Source organism: Zingiber officinale, chromosome 5B (genome assembly GCF_018446385.1).
Source record: "Zingiber officinale cultivar Zhangliang chromosome 5B, Zo_v1.1, whole genome shotgun sequence".
NCBI lineage: Eukaryota > Viridiplantae > Streptophyta > Magnoliopsida > Zingiberales > Zingiberaceae > Zingiber > Zingiber officinale.
Window position 1 is genome coordinate 101643622 of NC_055995.1, and position 19376 is coordinate 101662997.

The 19376-nt window shown below is 34.4% G+C and overlaps 1 protein-coding gene across 1 annotated transcript; it reads right to left on the reverse strand.

Annotated features, from left to right (window-relative positions):
* Positions 1-3140: 3140 nt before the first annotated feature.
* LOC121987693 lies at positions 3141-4267 on the reverse strand. Its single transcript, XM_042541427.1, has 3 exons — positions 4060-4267; positions 3834-3977; positions 3141-3748 (listed from the first exon to the last, which is right to left on the reverse strand). Exons 1-3 carry the CDS (start codon positions 4069-4071, stop codon positions 3296-3298), a joined length of 609 nt encoding a protein of 202 aa, XP_042397361.1. The 5' UTR covers positions 4072-4267; the 3' UTR covers positions 3141-3295.
* Between the last annotated feature and the right edge of the window lie 15109 nt (positions 4268-19376).

Consider the following 19376-nt stretch of genomic DNA (forward strand, 5'->3'; position numbering starts at 1 on the left):
AGGGCTCCAAACGATGCTAAAATGGAGATAAAATCCTTCCACATGGCTAGGCTATGCTAAAAAACATGGCCAAGTAAATTTCACAAGTTTTCCCGCATGTTTTATGGCATGGCCGTGTCGAATTCTAGACAGCACTGTAAATCAAAAGTAAAATAGACATAACTTTCTATCAGAATGGAGCCACGAGTCAAGTCACCTATCAAAAGTTAGATAATTTCAAAATATACAACTTTGGTTCAGATGCAAATTGAGAAAATCATATCTAAAGGTCAAAAAGTTATTTTGCTAGAGCCCTATAAATTTAGCAGATTTGCCCAACCCAAACTTTGAAGGGTCATAAATTTCAGTTTATTTAGAGCCACAGGTCAAGCTACTTATCAAAATGTAGATAATTTAAAGGTCTACAAATTTGGTTCAAAGTGTAAACTGGGAAAACTATGTCTAAGTGGTGAAAACCCAATTTTAGTGGAGCCCAATAAAGAGGGGCAATCTGGAAAGTTTGGGGGAGGTATAAAAGGGTCAAGTAAACTTTGCTTGACTCATCTTAGACTAGGGGGGTCCATTCCCTTCCTTAGGAGAGGGTTTCTCTCTCTAGGAGAAATCATACAACTCATTGATAAGCATTGTGATATTGATGTGTGAATTATGTATTTGATCATTTCCTTATTCTATGATATGTTTATGATTTGTTCTATTATGTTGTGCATTGTTTATGTTTGATTAAATGTATGTGTGGTGAATGTATTTGGATTTAAAGAATTGGTCACCATATAGAGGAAGTATTTTGGATTGTATGACCGGGAAATCCTTAGTATCCTTTAACCGGACTCTGTTGGATCAGCATCGCAGGAGCGTCTTTGAAGCAGCGCGCAAGTCGCAGGTTGTCGAAGAGATTATCACATGGCCTCACTCACTGGGACTTTCACCTAGAGATTTTTCCTTGACCAGAGGGAAATTGTACCAATAGAGTCAACATGGTTCAGTGCAATCCGGACCCTGAATTTGCACCTCCTGCACATCCACGTATAAGAGAGAGTCTCTCCCCATGTAATTTTTCACATACTCAATGCATGTGAATCAATATCAACCAACCAACATGCTATGAAACTTCCAATATGAGACTAAAATTCCATTCATAATAGAGTCTCTTTCCTCTTCCATCGTTTCTCGATTCACATCTCTTATATCCAATACTATTTATCATTCTTATATCATGAGTTGATATCACAAACAACTCTCTATTTTTTTTTTTGCTTCTTGTTATAGTATATTTTATTGATTATTTCACTCATTATTCCTAAGTCTATTTTCTCTATATACATTTTTTTAAAAAATTCAGATTGTCGTGCATAAATATATTCAAGTGGCTAATATTTCTTTAGTACAATAATTAAAATTTTATCTAAGTAGGGATTATATGGAACCACCTACTAAGTAAGCTTGAGTATCATGTTAAAATCAAATTGAACTATTTGAGAGGATTGTCGGATTATAAATATAATTTAATATTAAAAATATATGAGAAAGATTAAGAGTTTATAAGAGAATAATATCTTAATTAGTAAGAGATCTTTTGGATAAAGTATAAAAATAAAATGACTTAGGTCCAAATTAAGTGGATAATATTATAGTCATTATGAAAATATTTTAATTTTTTTTAATCCTAATAAATATTTATTTTATGATTGAATCCATCAAAATATATTCCTTATTAAAAAAAGTGATAATGTTTTATGTGCACCATGATACATTTGAGGCCCGTATAGTGAATGTTTCTTCCCCTTAGTAGCCTAATCATTTAGGGAGAAGCTATATAATTGTATTTATTATGCTTTGATGTTTAATTAGGATTTATTAGGAATTATGTTTGTGGTGAATGTTGGGCTGAACCTTTGAATAAAAACGCTAAGCTGATTGGTTGTTACTGGATCTAATTTAAATATAATTGATGGTTTAATTGAATTGAGACTTAGAACTGGTATAGATATTTTTGCGTTCATCTTGTGTTCAAATTAGATTTTGTAGTTGAACCGAGATGTAGGGAAGAGTAAAAGGTTGGTTAAACTGAATTAACTAATTCAATTATTTGAAGTTAAAATTTTGATTTGGTTAATGTGAAAATTTAGTTTTTTTCCTTAAAAATATTGATTATTTCGGTTAAATCGGTTTGATGTCCGTTATAAAATCTAAATTCGATTAAATCAATTAAACTGAATTCAACTAGCCCACACTGAAACTTAGAATTTAAAATTTCTAATTTTGTAATTTGAAACTCCCCTTCTCTTCCTAGTTTCAATTTAATTGAAAGTTCGGTTATTTAATTTTTGACTAATTTAATTAATATTTTATCAATTTGGTTTGTTCAATTTTTATGAAAATTCAATAGGTTAAGTTAGGTTAAAAAAAATTATTTATTCTATTTTGATTTAAATGATTCAATCAATTCAGTTATTAACAAATTGTTCACTCATAAAACCAACTTACAGGTACTATACAAGCTAGTTTGCTATTAAGGGACCCTCTGGATTATGGTGAAGTGAAAACGTGCCTATTTGTCATCCAGATATTTAAAAGCTCGATTCTCAACTATAATGTATTTGTAGAGATTTTTTTTTTTATTGGGGTTCAATCAAAGTCTTAAATTGGAAAGATTTGATAAAGATTATGAGTTTAAAAGAATTAAGAACATCTCCATTGGTATAAGTCATTTTGGGAAGAGCACAAGAGTAAAGCCATGAGGGTTTAGTCCTAAAATGAATAATATCATGTCATTATGGAGATATGCGAACATCTTTTAGATAGAACAAATAGTATCAAAACTATGATCCAGATAGAAACTTGTGAGGAGGCATGGAGAGAGGATGTTGATTAATTGTGATAATAAATGAAATGATAAACCAATTTCTTAACATAGTAGTGCTAAGGTGAATTTTTGTGGCGGGGAAGAAGGGGATGATTGATGATTGACGGGCACTACTAAACACAAAGAAAGGATTTTTTTTAAATGATTCTAATTAACTAACTAGAGATTAATTAGATTCAATCATATTTTTATTTTAATTATTTAATTATTTCATGTTAAAATTAGATAAAAATTTTTAATACACATTCAATAACATAAATTTATAATTAATCTTAATTACATCACCACGTGTCATAAATAACATGTAAGTTCATCGAATAGATAAGAGAAGAACAATTTAATAAAACCTAATTGAGAAGGGAACATGAGAAGCAATCATCTTAAGTCTTAACAGCGACCAAGAAAAGCCAATGGCACTCACAGAGTCCACGATCATTCAGCGACCTGATCACTCATGCATGGAAACAGCAGGGCAAAGCTGTTTGATGAAGGAGGAAGAATGCGGCCATCGGAGGAGAGGGACTTTGGCTCCGAGCCAAAGTGTCTACCAGGAGCCAGCCCTTCCAGTTCATAGGCAATGGCGATGCCGGTCCGCCGTGAAGTCTGATGAGCATCGCCTGCCCTCCTCTCGGCCTCTAGAAGGTGGCCGAGGGAGGGAGCAGAGCTGGCCACCTCGCCGCCCAGCTGAGCTAGTTTGGCGCACAGCAGGGAGGAGAACCAATGCTTGGCTGCCTTGTGGTCGCCGCAGTTGATCTTCTTCTTAATTCTCGAACTGTTCTCCGGTCGCCGCCGGCGAAGCGACCTGCTCGACAGATCGAGGAGGCCAGTGATACCGATGAGGCTACCAAGGGTGATGCTACGGTCACGGAATAAGGATCCTGCGGACTGCAACGACAAAAAATATATGGAAAAAGAGGAACATTAATTGTTAATTTTGCTTGGATGAGAAATTGGCGTCGTGAAATCTGACCTCTGTACTGTCCAATTCCGATGAGGAAGAGTAGGACGAGGTAGTGATGAGAGTGCTCAGGGAATTAGATCTAGAGAAGTCAACGTTTCTGACTAAATCGATCCTAAGATTCAGTGGCTGCAATCCAAGAGGCCAACCTCCTTCCTGCCATTTGAGAGGAAATATGACGACCAACAGTACTGTTACTAAATGGAACCAGAACAGGGAGCGAGCACTACTATACAACCTGCTGAGCCATTTGTTTCCAAGCTGTGACCAAGTTACAGAGACACCGAATGGCACAGGATTAAACACCTGCCAAACATGTAGATGGGTGTTGAGGCTTATGGTGTGATTCTTCCTTCTCCATGTGATATTTGATTAGATGGAATTTGTGAAGTTTTGGGGGCAGATATGAACTAGTGTGTGATGTAATCATGTACGCACAGGTGCGTCTTTATCAATTGATGTGAAGTGAAGTGAAGTGACGTGACGTGCATGAGTAAATGAAATGTCGGCAGGCGTGTCTTTTGACTGGAACACTAGCTCATTGATTTGTTGGTATTTAGTTGTTGGAAGCATTTTCTCTGTAAACTTTTTCTCAGCTTTCTTATAATAGGTTTTTTGTTCTTAGATTCATTCTTTATCATTTTTAATTTACCATCAGATTTATCATCCTTAGCCATTTATCTCTTTGAAAAATTGAATTTATCAATAACATTTACCTTAGCCTTGTTATTCACTAGTCCTAAGATAACTTCAAAAGTTTATATTTCATTCAGTAGTTGAGTTACCTAATAGTTCAACTAATATTATAATATTTACTTGTTGGATTATAAGAAAATTTATAAAAATTCTTATAATTAAATAAGATCATTTGTTTGATCTAAATAAAGTTATTTTGTTTTGAAATTTTTTTAAAATTATTTAATCTAATTTTTCACACCTTCGATTGTGCATCGAATAATTAAATATATTATCAATTACTATGAGAACGAGATTATTGAAAAATATTATGATATTTTAATCATATGAATGATCACATGATTTATTTGATGTTTGATTGAGGGAGCGTTTGATTAAATGATGAGAATCACTATGAGTATGAGTTTGATAGTAGGGTGGAATGAGAATAGGAATGGAAATGAAACCCATCAAGTTATATGGGTTTGGTTGATTCCCATAAATCTAGTAATCATTCCCAAAATGTCATTCCCAAACTCACAATCCAAACACTATTTTTTACTATCATTCTATTCATTCATTCCCAAACTCATCAAACAAATACCCCTGAATGTCATGAATTATATTTTTTATTAATGCATGATAGGGATTGGTCAATTTTATGACTCCTGTTGTTTCTGATTTTATTATTTAGATTAGACCAAGATTGTTTTCTCAAATTACCAAAGAGTTTGGATTTGACGGATTGATAGTTTTCAAATTTCACCATGCACTTATTAGCCTCAAAGACCCACTCATCTAGTATAAAATTGTTTTATTTCAAATTAGTTGATATATTTAATAGTTTTGATAATTAATGTAATTATCAAAAGTTAAATATTTGGATTACTTTAGTGGACAAAATTGAATTATCAATTTTTAAATATTTAATAGTTTAGATAATTAATATAACTATATAGTTTTGATAATTAATAAAATCATCAAACCAGAAGGAATAAAATTATTTTATTCAAAATAATCAATTTATTTAATAGTTTTGATAATTAATATAATTATCGAGAGTTACATAGTTGGATTCAAAAAGTTGACAAAATTAATTCAATTAATTGATTTTATAATTTTTGACAAAATAGTTCAAGGTCACGAACTACTAATTAGAGACAATTAAAGAATACAAGTTTAAGTCAATTTCATATTTTATTCAATGATGTTAGAGGTAATTAGGACATGAGATATCTAATTAATAATATGATTATTAAAATTTAAGATAAGTGTATAATTAGTTATCTAAGAAATTAAACAATAAGTAATTATTTATTGGTCTCCTTCATTGGTCTAACACCGTGAGAGTTAGAATGATGCCTCTTAACGCTTTGCTATGTTACCCTACAGGTGGTATCCATTTTGATTTAATATCAAGGCTAGATCTCTGATGATAGAATTTTTAATGTATTTTAAGTTTGACCCGTCCTTACGGCAGTACTCTTGAGTTAAGTCTAAAATTTGAAACGAAGGTTTTACTCATAAAGATATGAGATCAAAATTGTTAATTATATCTCTGACCAAATTCTTTTTTCGATAGTTAATATGTGTGTGAATAAAAGTTATTTTGGTACACATATATTAATCAAGAAGAGTCTTGGTTTGACTAAGTAATGCGACCTTTCCAACGACGACATCATTGATTGTGGATAATTGAATTATCGAAGGAATAGTATATGGGATTTTGTATTTTATCCTTACATTCTTACATCATGTTTATTCCTAAATATATACACATGAATATTCTTTTCAAACAATTAAATAATTTTATGCTATTTATTTGAATTCAGCAATGATGGCAATGGGAAATCCAATTATGTCTTTACTCGCAAATAATACTTTGATTGGAGAAAACTGTCCTAAGTGGAAGAGCAACATTAATATCGTGTTGATCAGTGAGAACAATTGGTTTGTTCTTACAGAGGAATGTCCACTGCTACCACCTGCAAATGTCGCTCGTGTTGTTAGGGAACTGTATGACCGTTGGATTGCATCCAACAATAAGGCTAAGGCATATATGCTTGCAAGTATGTCTGATGCACTAAGAAGAAAGATGGAGCCCAAGGAGTGTGCTTTTGAGATCATGGAATCTCTACACGAAATGTTTAGGCAACAATCTGAGCAAGCTTGTCATGAGTAGGGGTGTCAAAAATGAACTCGACCCGATGACCCAACCCAAGTTGACCTGAAAAATATCAGGTTCGAGTTGGGCATTTTCGGATTGGGGCTGGAGGGTTAAAAATTTTTGAGTTGGGTCGGGTCGGATTCGGGTTGACCCGGATTGACCTAAATATAGAGTTTAGTGGTATTTTTAGGATTAAATAAAATTTTATTTTAAAAATGAAGATGTTTTTATATATATTAATATCATGTTTGTATGATAATGATGGAGTATTGAGATAAAAGTGAAAAATTATATGAAAAATAGCCAAAAAAGTTGTTTTGAATCAGATTTTCAAGTTATCCGGGTCGGGTTCGGGTTGGTCAGGTTCGGGTTGGGGTTTAGGGGTTTTGAGTTGAACTCGGGTTCTAGTCAGGTTCGAGTTGGGTTAAAAAAAACTCAACCCAACCTAACCCGACTCGACCCATCCGAATTGACACCCTTAGTCACGAGGCCACGAGAAAGTACACGAACGCTTGAATGATTCTTGGCACTCATGTTCATGATCATGTCATGCAAATGACGAAATAGTTTTTTTAAGGCTGAGATGCATGGGGCTGTAATTGATGAGGGCACACAAGTAAGCATAATTTTGAATTCGCTCCCTAGTGATTTTATCCCGTTCACCAGCAACTATATCATGAATAAGCTGAATTATGGGATGACTCAGTTGCTGAATGAACTACAAACCTTTGAAGTTATCTCAGGACTAGTGAAGAACAAGGTTGAGGCAAATGTTGTCGATAAACCCAATTCTTCAAAAGGGTTGAAAAGAAAAATGGCTAAGGGTGGTAAATCTGATGGTAAATTCAAAAAGACAAAGAATGAGTCTAAGAACAACAAACCCAATTATAAGAAGGTCGAGAAGAATCCTAAAGGAAAATGTTTCCACTGCGATGTAGATGGGCACTGGAAAAGGAACTATCCAAAATACCTCACAGAGTTGAAGGAGAAGAAGAAAGGTAAATTTGATTTACTTGTCTTAGAAGCTTGTTTAGTAGAGGATGATTCCTCCTTCTGGATAATTGATTCAGGAGCTACTAATCATGTTTGTTCTTCTATGCAGCTACTTAGTTCTTTGAGGGAGCTTGCTGATGGGGAGTTGACACTTAGAGTTGGCAATGAGATATTAGTTTCAATCAAGGCAATGGGAGTCACCCATTTAAATTTTTAAAATAAATATTTAGTGTTGAACAATGTTTATTTTATTCTTGGATTTTGTAGGAATTTGATTTCTATTTCAAAATTGCATGACCAATTATTTGGTATTTCCTTTTATGAAAATAGAATTTTTATTTCAAAAAATTGTCTTGAAAGTCATGTAGGTATGAAAAATAGGTTATATGTCCTTAAGCCTTGTGAATGTTTATCATTAAATACTGAACTATTCAAAGTAGCTTATCCAAAGTCTAACAAAAGGCAAAAGCTTGCAAATAGTGATGAAACGTATCTATGGCGCCTTAGGTTAGGTCATATCAATTTGGATAAGCTAAATAGACTAACAAAGGATGATCCTTTGAGAGAGTTAATTGATAACACTCTACCAGTTTGTGAATCTTATCTAGAAGGGAAAATGACTAAGAGACATTCCTCCTCGAAGGGCGAAAGGGCTAAAGAATCACTTGAGTTAGTGCATACTGATGTGTGTGGACCATTGAATATCCACACACGAGGAGGTTATGAATATCTCATCACATTTATCGGTGATTATTCAAGATATGGATATGTTTACTTAATGCAAATGACAAAGGAAATCAGAAACTTTTGGAAAGTTTAGGGAGTTTCTAGCTGAAGCTGAAAAGTAATTAGGTAAATCACTAAAAATACTTTGATCAAATCAAGGAGGTGAGTATCTTGATACCAAGTTCAAGAATCACCTAATTGAGAAAGAGATTATATCCCATCTCTCCGCTCTTAGAACTCCGCAACAAAATAGTGTTACCGAAAGAAGGAACCGGACTTTGTTGGATATGGTTAGATCCATGATGAGCTATGCCTTGCTACCTACATCCTTTTGGGGATATGCCTTACAAATAGCAGTCTATATTTTGAATGTCGTACCATCAAAATCAGCCCCTAAGACCCCAATAGAAATGTGGAATGAGCATAAACCTAGTTTGCGCCATTTTCAAATTTAGGGATGTCCAGCTCATGTGCTGAAAGGGAAATCTGGGAAATTTGAACCACAAACAAAAGTGTGTTTGTTTGTTAGCTACCAAAAAGGCATGAGAGGAGGTTTGTTTTATAGCCCACAAGAAAAGAAAGTATTTATATCAACACATGCTACTTTCCTTGAGAACGACTATTTGACAAACTTCAAACCTCGAAGTAAAGTTGTACTCGAGGAATTGCTAAATGATCAGATCATTTCACAACCGATGTTTGTTGAAGACGATAGGGAAGAAGTAGAAACCGCTAATCCTAATTAGGAAAGTTTGGTACCTAGACAAAGTGGGAGAATTGTTAGAACTCCTACCTGCTACAGATAGGATGGTGAAACAAATGTTGTTGTAACCAATACCAATGATGATGATCCATCATCATATCAACATGCAATGAATGATCCTGATAAGGAAAAATGGCAAGTAGCTATGAACCAAGAAATAGAGTCAATGCACTCTAATTCGGTTTGGGAACTTGTAGATCCACCTGAAGATGTCAGACCCATAGGATGTAAATAGATCTTTAAGAAAAAGAGAGGTGTGAATGGAGAAGTAGAGACTTTCAAGGCTAGACTAGTGGCAAAGGATTATACCCAAAAGGAAGGAGTCGATTGTGAAGAAACTTTCTCTCCGGTTGCCATGATAAAGTCTATCTATATTCTCTTGTCTATTACCACTTGTCTCGACTATGAGATTTGGCAAATGGATGTCAAGACAACTTTTTTGAATGGTCATCTTGAAGAAAGCATCTATATGGTGCAACTAGAAGGGTTCGTGGTTAAAAACCAGGAGCAGAAAGTCTGCAAGCTTCAAAGGTTCATCTATGGACTTAACCAAGCATCTAGATCATGGAACCTTAGGTTTGATGAGATTATTAAGACCTATGGCTTCCAATAAAATATTGATGAACCTTGTGTTTACAAGCTTATCAATGCTAAAAGTGGGGTTTTCTTGATCCTTTACGTAGATGCCATTTTACTTATTGGGAATGATATAAAAGTGTTATCTCATGTAAAGATATGGTTGACTGAGCAATTCCAAATGAAAGATTTGGAAGAAGCAAGTTATGCTCTTGGGATCCAGATTATTCGGGATTGGAAGAATAAACTCCTAGCATTATCTCAAGCAACTATTATTGACAAAGTGCTTGCATGTTTTTCAATACAAAACTCCAAGAAGGATCTCTTGCCAGCCCGACATGGAATTACTCTTTCTAAGACATAATGTCCCAAAACACTGTAAGAGGAAGAGCATATGAGACGTATCCCATATGCATCAGCAGTAGGGAGACTTATGTATGCTATGTTGTGCACTAAGCTTGATATTTTCTATGCAGTGGGAATGATTAGTCGGTACCAATCAAACCCAGGATTAGATCATTGGGTTGCAGTAAAGCATATTCTCAAGTACCTTCGAAGAACAAGAAACTATATGCTTGTCTATTCATGAGGAGTCTTGAATCCCTTGGGATATACTGATTCTGACTTCCAGTCAGATAAGGACTCTCGAAAGTTGATGTCTGGATCAATATTTATTCTTAGAGGAGGAGCAGTTGTTTGGAGAAGTATTAAATAATCTGACATAGCAGACTCTACCATGGATGATGAATACATAGCAGCTTGTAAAGCCCCTAAGGAATCAGTTTAGCTGAAAAAATTCTACTCTGATATGGAAATAGTTCTAGATATGGATAAACCATTAACCCTGTATTGTGACAACAGTGGGGCTATGGCAAATTCGAAAGAACCACGGAGTCATAAAAGAGGTAAGCACATAGAAAGAAAGTACCATCTCCTTAGGGAGATTGTACATCGAGGAGATGTTAGCGTTATGAAGATAGCGTCGAAAGAGAAACTTGCAAATCCATTCACCAAAATGTTACCTAAAAAAAATGTTCATAGGTCACTTAGAGGGAATGATTCTTAGAGATATGTCTCATATGTTTTAAGGAAAGTGGGAGTTTGTTGGGAATATGCATGTAAAATAGATATTTACTATTAATTACTGAATTAAATAAAAGAAGAATTTATTTTATTGGTTGATTGTTTTATGTTTACTTATATAAAAATGAATATCTATATAAAATCCATAATATATTATTGTAACTATGATTTTAGTAAATAAGATTGTTATATACAAGAAGATTAAAATCATAGATAATATATTTAAAATGTCCATGATTGATTAAAGTATGGATCTTTAATTAGTAATCATTAATGCAATTTGTTGAAATTATGAATATGATAGTCTTATCCGGACAGTCAGTGTAGTGACACTAAACAGAGGCATTTTATATAATATGATTATATAGGATAAGGACCGGATCTAATTTAAGTGTCTATGTTTAAAGTACTATTACAAATACTCAAATTAACATCGATAAGATGATCATATGTAGATCAATCTAAATCCTAAGTAGTCATAGACTCATTATTTGTATTAACAGGTCTCTTGATTTGTTTGTTAAAACCTATATTAATAATAGGCATAACACTTACATTTTGGAGACTCGGTTATATATTCAGCAGGGAATATGATTATAGATACGAAATTCGTAACTTCTGAAAAGATGCTAAAATGGTTCTCTTGAGTGTTGATTCTAGCACTGAACAATTTGAGTGCTCTAATTAATAATTAGATTATGAATTAATTGTTCACTAGTGAATCAATGGTATTTAAGATTTTATATACAAACAGAGAGGTAAAATGGTAATTTCACCCAACTCTGTTTGTGAACCATGAACGGAGGGTTGATCGACATGTAATGATTATACCAATGGACTGTTCAAATCTTTTGAGTAAACACGTTCCATAATTCTCAAGAGTGCAATTCCGGATTTTAGAGGAATAATCTTGGAGTTAATAAATTAGATAATTAATTAAAGAGCTTTAATTAATTTTATCTTGTTAGAGTGTATACTAAAAGTCTATCTTTTTGTATAAATATTTATTTAGAAATATGAATCACATTGGTCAAATGTCTACGTTTATATGCTAAGTGTAGTTGTTCAATTAATTTATATTATAGATAACATGGTGTGTGGTGTCACACACAGAAGATCATGTTATCAGTTCTTTATAAATTATAAATAGTAGCTCACAACTAAGATGGAAAGGAACAAACCATTGCAATAGTCGTAGTGTAATTAGGTATTAGTTTATCTTGACTAATAAATTATACTAGTACACTCTGAGTGTATTGAGCATGACCATTTAAGGTAAGTTCTTTTTATACTGACTTAATAAAAAAATAAAACCTTAGTTATTATGGAAGTGTGTGCTCTTAATCCTAATATAATAACAAACACATATATTTAGTATTTATTTCTTTGACTTATCAAAGGGTGAGATTTAGCTCGATAAATCAAAAGGCCCGATAAGTTGGGAAGAGATATTATTTATAGTGTGTATTGTTGATTATAGAAGGAAACTGTGTCCTAGTAATCTAGGTTGATAATGTTCCCAAGAGGAACTCATAAATATTACCATGTTAAATCCTGCAGGTGGACTTAGTCCGACATGACGATAAGGTTGAGTGGTACTACTCTTGGACTAAGATATTAATTAAAGAGAGTTGTCAGTAACTCATTTAATTAGTGGACATTCGACATCTTAAACACAGGGAGACTAACACACTCATAATAAGGAGCCCAAAATATAATTTGGGATTGGTGCGGTAGTTCAATAATAATTATTTAGTGGTACGAATTATTATTGATGAAATTAAGTTGGGTGTTCGGGACAAATACGGGAAGCATAATTTCATCGGGATACCAAAACTAATTCCTCCTCTCGGTCCCTATCGTAGCCTTTTGTATATAGAGAATTATACCCACCACATACCCACTTCCTACCCACCCTTAGGTGGCCGGCTAAGCAAGCTTGGAGCCCAAGCTTGGGTCGGCCAAAACTAAGGGATTGAGCCAAGATTAGTGGTCAACCCTAGCTTGGAACCCAAGCTAGGTTTGGCCGACCACATATAAAATAAAAGGGATTTTATTTAAAATCTTTCCTTATGTGGAAGCCATGGTTTTAAAAGAGAGTTTAAATTTAAATCTTTTCATTTATAGCTTTCTACAAAAGACTAAGAGAAAAGTTTGATATCTTTCCTTATTTGTAGTTAAAAGGAAGATTTTAATTTTTGATAAAACTTTCCTTTTATGAAACCATGTTATGATTTAAAAGAGAGTTTAAAAATTAAATCTTTCCTATTATAGTTTCTACAAAAGATTAAAAAAAGATTTGATATCTTTTCTTATTTGTAGATTGAGAGGAAGATTTTAATTTTAAAGATAACTTTTCTTTTTTGAAAATCATCCACATGTTTTAATAAAGAGATTTTAATTTATAAAATTTCCTTTTATAACCAACCATGAAGGAAAAAATTATTAGAGAAATTTTTATTTTAAAATTTCTGGAAATAAATAAGGAAGTTTTAATTTTGTGTTTAAAACTTGCCTTATTTGGGAGCTTGTGATGTGGCCGACCATGATAAGGGTTAAAAGGGAAGTTTAATTAAATTTTCCTTATTAACCAAAGGCAAGGAATATAAGTGAATTTTAATTTTAATTAAATTTCCTTATTTGCCAAGACCAAAGAATATAAAAGAGGGGGTAGAGGTGCCTCACCTAATAACAACTCTCTTCTATTTTTTCCTCTCCCTTTTCTTCCTTGGTGGTGGCGGGCCATATCATCTCCTCCTCATCCTCCTTAGTGGCTGAACCTCATCAATCTCTAGTAGCTTGTTTTGGTGGCCGGATCTAGCTTGGAGAAGAAGAAGAGAAAGGAGGTTTTGTTTCATAGTTTTCCTTGGAGCTTGGTTGGTGGCCAAGACTTATAATCTCTTGGAGAAGGTTACTTGGCCAAATCTTGGAAGAAGGAAGAAGAAGGGCATGGGTGGTTCTCATCTCGGTAGATCGTCGCCCACATGACGTCCGAGATAAGAAGAGGAATACGGTAGAAGATCAAGAGGTTGTTGCTTACAAAGAAAGGTATAACTAGTAATTGTTTTCTACATCATACTAGTTTTTCTTTGTATGAATTCTAAACACAAGAGACATATAATTCTAGGTTTTGAATTTGTGATTCGAGTTTATGTTTTTTCTGTTTTTCGAATTTATGATTCGATTGTTCCCTTTGGTTAAATCTAAGGTTATATAAGGAAATTAAATATTAGATTTTATTGAAAGACTTTGTCTAGGAAGTTGTGGATGCTTTCATACCCAAGAAGGCCTAGTGCCTCACCATGTTTAACCTGGAAGCCGATTTCTGAAATTAATATTTAATTGAATTTGTAACATGGGTGAATTTGGATCAATAATATTAAGCATCGTTTGCGATCCAAGTCAAAACCACTAAGAACAGATAAGTTAAATTTGGAATCAATAATATTAAGTTCCATTTGTGATTTCGAATTTAATTTCTAAAGAACATAATAGGTTGTTAGGAAATATTCGACACTTGTGCAAAAATTTTGTACAGTGGAACCGGTACGATATTCCTAGGATCGACCAATAATTGGTATCAGAGCTAGGGTTTGCCTATGTGTGTTTGGTTTTCAATTTAATTATGCGCATGTCATACATAATTTAGGCAGGATAATAGTTGGATATGCTAACTCTGTGGTTGCAGGCTCCCACTATTATGGCTTATGGTTATTGTGTGTGATTGGACCCTTGGACATGTGAAGGACATTTTATTGTATGTGCATGATTGTATTTAACTGATACAACAGGAGTTGTATTAGCCCTAGGATTTTACATTTATGTTCGATCTAGATTACTTGGATATTCCTTTGTGAAATATAGGATCGATATATGTAAAATTCTATTTTTGTCGCGGATCGTATCCTTGCGAGGCGTGGTACTATTTGTGGACCAAAGACGCAGTGGAAAAGGAAGCAAGATTAGGGGTGTCAAAAATGAACCCGACCCGACGACCCAACCCGAGTCGACCCGAAAAAATCGGGTTCGGGTTGGGTATTTTCGGGTTCTGGCCGGGTTCAGGTTGGAGGGTTGGAGAGTAAAAAAGTTTTGGGTTGGGTCGGGTTGGGTTCGGGTTGATCCGGGTTGACCCGGGTTGACTTAAATATAGGGTTTTGTGGGTTCTTTTTGGGGTTAAATCAAATTTTATTTAAAAATTTAGATGTTTTTATGTATATTAATATTATGTTTGTATGATAATGATGGAGTATTGAGATAAAAGTGAAGAATTATAGGGAAAATAGCCCCAAAAAGTCGTTTTGAATCAGATTTTCGGGTTATATGGGTCGGGTTTGGGTTGATCGGATTGGTCGGGTTCGGGTTCGGGTTGAGGTGTTTTGGGTTGAATTCGGGTTCGGGTCGGGTTCAGATTGGGTTTAAAAAAAAACTCAACCCGACCCACCCGAATTGACACCCCTAAGCAAGATAGATACGACAACAAGACCCGATTGCGGTGGCTAAAAATGGCAGCAACTAGGGTTGACAGCACACGGAGGACAGTGATGGAAGAAGCCATAATAGTTGGAAAATTAATTTCCATATTTATTGCTTTTATTTACTGTGATATGTGTGTGCATGTGATGTGTACTTGCATAGTTAAAATTCCTCACCTTAAATAACTAAGTGGGAGAGGGATTGGTAGATAAATTCCACGGTCTCCATTACTGGTTTGTAAGTGATGCGACAAACTTACGTGTTGGCTCTGAGTGTCTCCCTCCCCATCGGATGAGTTTGTTTGCAAATCACTAGATCAAACTTCCTTTATGGATGGTTATAGGAAATTAATTAGGAACGTGTGATCTTCCCCATCAAAAGGGGCACAATCTTATTTAATGGACTAAGTATCAAGTAATGATATACACTTAGGCACATTTAATAGTATCCTCCCTATCGGAGTCACTGCTATTATTTGTGTGACCGAAAGAAAACCAACTATTAATTTGTCATAAAGATAGGTTGACAAGATAATAAAATTAAAATCCCCTCTTACAAATGTGTGATTTTGTATACGTCCACACTATCGTGACATACAAAATTCACGATATATGAGGTAATTTTATTTATCAGGTTGACAAGGAAATAAAATTAATGGGTGAAACCCCTCTTACAAATGTTTGGATTTTGTATATGTCCACACTATCATGGCATACAAAATTCACGGTGTTTGAGGTAATTTTATTTGTCATAAAGAGAGGTTGGCAAGATAATTAATGGGTAAAACCCTCCTCTTACAAATGTTTGAATTTGTATACGTCCACACTATTGTGACATACAATATTCACGGTGTTTGAGGCGTTGGTGAATTTAAATAATATTGTTTGAGGAATCAATATTATTTTAAATTCAAAGTTTTGACCAAATACTTGATCAAAGATAGATCAACTATTAATTTTATTAATGGATAAAATCTCCTCTTAAAATTTGAATTTGTATATGTCCACACTTACATGACATACAAAATTCATGGGGATTTTGAGGTGTTGGTCTTGACCAAATATTTTTCTGATTCTTAGGATTTCAAATGTTTGTTAATCCCCTAGCTGTTATACTATAGAATAGATTTAGTAGTCCCAATTATAATGATTGGAAACAAGACTTGGACATTAAGGTGGGTTATCCTCTCAGAACTGAGAATAATAAAGGTATATTTTATTCATTAGTTGATACATGTTTAGTGGTGTTATCTACCGGTACCTGGTGTGTAGATACGGAAACCACTGATCATGTCTGCAATTCATTGCAGGGGTTCCAGGATATACCCGACAACTATATGAAGGGAAAATCACCATCTATATGGGCATTGCTGCAAAAGTAGCAGCTGTTGTAGTGGGATATGTTTATCCTCAGATAGGAATAAAATATGTAATTGTCTTTACGTATCAAGTTTAGAAAGAACTAGATTTCAGTTTCTAAACTATTCAAGGAACTTGATATTCTCTTTTGATTACAAAGTTGTTATCAAGAAAACGAGGGAAGTTATCTGTTCTGGTATGTTGGTTGGCAATTTATAAATTCCACGATGCAACAAATGGAAATTAATAACACATCTTCTAATTCTAATAAGAGAAAGCAACCTTCGGATATGAACCAAACATATCTTTGGCATCTAAGTCTTGGTCATATTAACTTGAGTAGGATTCAAAGGATAATAGCCAATGAACTTTTGGGTTCATTAGTGTTGGAAAACTTTTCAACTTGCGAGTCTTGCTTGGGAGGTAAAATGACCAAGAGACCTTTTAAGGCCAAGGGGTATAGAGCCAAAGATGTATTAGAACTGGTTCATTCTAATTTGTGTGGTCCAATGTCTATACAGGCAAGAGGTGGTTTCAAATATTTTGTATCTTTTATAGATGACTATTCGAGATACAAGAACATTTACTTGATGCACCGCAAGTCTTAGTGCTTTAATAAGTTCAAAGAGTACAAGGCTGATGTGAAGAAACGTCAAGGTAGAAATATCAAGACACTACGGTGAGATCGTAGTGGCGAGTACCTCTTAGGAGAGTTTAGGAGTCACTTATCAGAAGTCGGGATTCAATCTCAACTGACTGCATCTGGTACACCCCAACAGAATGGTGTGACAGAAAGAAGGTATAGGACTTATAGAAATGATTAGATCGATGATGAGCTATTCATAATTACCAAATTCATTTTGAGGATATACTCTGGAAACGGAAGTGAACAAAGTATCTTCTAAGTCAGAACCCTCTACTCCCATAGAATTGCAGAATGAGCGTAAGCCTAGTCTGAAGCATATTCAGATTTGGGGTAGTCCAGCACATGTACTGAAGGGAGACACTGATAAGTTGGACAGGAGTTCACTTGTTTGTGGGTTATCATAGAGAAACGAAAGAAGGTTTATAGTCTTAAAAATCAGAAGGTCATTGTTGGCACCAATGCTCGATTTTTAGAAGAGGACTATGTACTGAACCACAAGCCCATAAGTAAATTTGTTCTTAAGGAAATAATTAGAGAGGACACATCTAGTCTAGTACCAACAGTACATGATGAAATATCACAAGAAACTGTAACACGTATCACAAATAATACACAACCACAGACAGTGTCTCGTCGTAGTGGGAGGGTTGTTAGGCAACCTGAAAAATTCATGTTTTGGGAGAGTATTTGGACTTGATCCCTGGTGAACATGAACCTGATCCCCGGACATATGATGAAGCACTCCAAGATAAAGATGCAACATCTTGGCAAAGAGCAATGAATACAGAAATAGAATCTATGTATTCTAATAAATTCTAGGAGCTTATAGAACCACCAAATGGTGTAAAAGCCATTGGGTGAAAATATGTCTACAATAGAAAAAGAGGGACAGATGGGAAGGTGGAAACTTTCCAAACAAATCTTGTTGAAAAAGGGAAACCTTTTAATGGTAGTCATGCTTAAGTCTATCCAGATTCTTTTATCTATTGTTGCTCATATGGATTATGAGATTTGACAAGTGGATGCCAAGACAACTTTCCTTAATAGAAGTCTTGAAGAAAACATCCATATAAAGCAACCAGAAGGGTTCATTGCAAAGGGAAAGGGCATCTAGTATGTAAGCTCAATCGGTCTATTTAAGGACTGAAGCAAAGCTTCAAGGTCTTGGAACATCCGGTTTAATGAAGTAATCCAGTGTCCGGATAAGTCTTGCGTATACAAGAAGTGTGATGGAAACGTGGTGGTATTTCTTGTACTATACGTAGATGACATTTTTGGTAGTTAGAAACAATATCAAAGTATTGTTGGAAGTAAGGGTATGGTTGTCCAAGCAATTCGATATGAAGGACTTGGGAGAATGTGCACATATTCTCGGGATCAAAGGGATCACAAGAAAAGAATGTTGTGTTTATCCCGAGCTTCATACTATCCTAGCTCATTTTAGCATGCAAGACTCCAAGAAAGGTTTTCTACCTTTTAGGGATGAAGTAGCTTTATCTAAAGATATGTCTCCGAAGACATCAAAGGAGATGGAAGACATGAAGGCAGTTCCTTATACTTTGGCTGTCGGAAGCCTAATGTATGCTATGCTGTGTACGAGACCGGATATCTATTTTGCCATAGGCATCGATAGCAGATATCAAAGTTGTTGGTTAAACCTAGGAAAACGTATCGGTTCCACTGTCCAAAAATTTTTGTACAAGTGTCGAACCTTTCCTTAAATAAACTATTGTGTTCTTTAGAAATTAAATCAGGAATCGCAGACGGAACTTAACATCATTGATTCCAAATTTAACTTATTTGTTCTTAATGGTTTAGATTTGAATCGCAAGCGGAACTTAACACTATTGATTCAAATCTACCTAAATTATTAATTCCATAAATATTAATTTCCAAAATTGGCTTCCAGGACTACATGGCGAGGCACATGACCTTCTTAGATATGGGAGCAACCACCACCGCCTAGGCAAAGCCTTTTAAGGAAAGCTAATATTTATTTCCTTAAATAACTTTAGGTTAACCAAAAAGAACAATCGAATCACAAATTCGAAAAAGAAGAAAACACAAAATCGAAAAATAAATTCGATAAACTAGA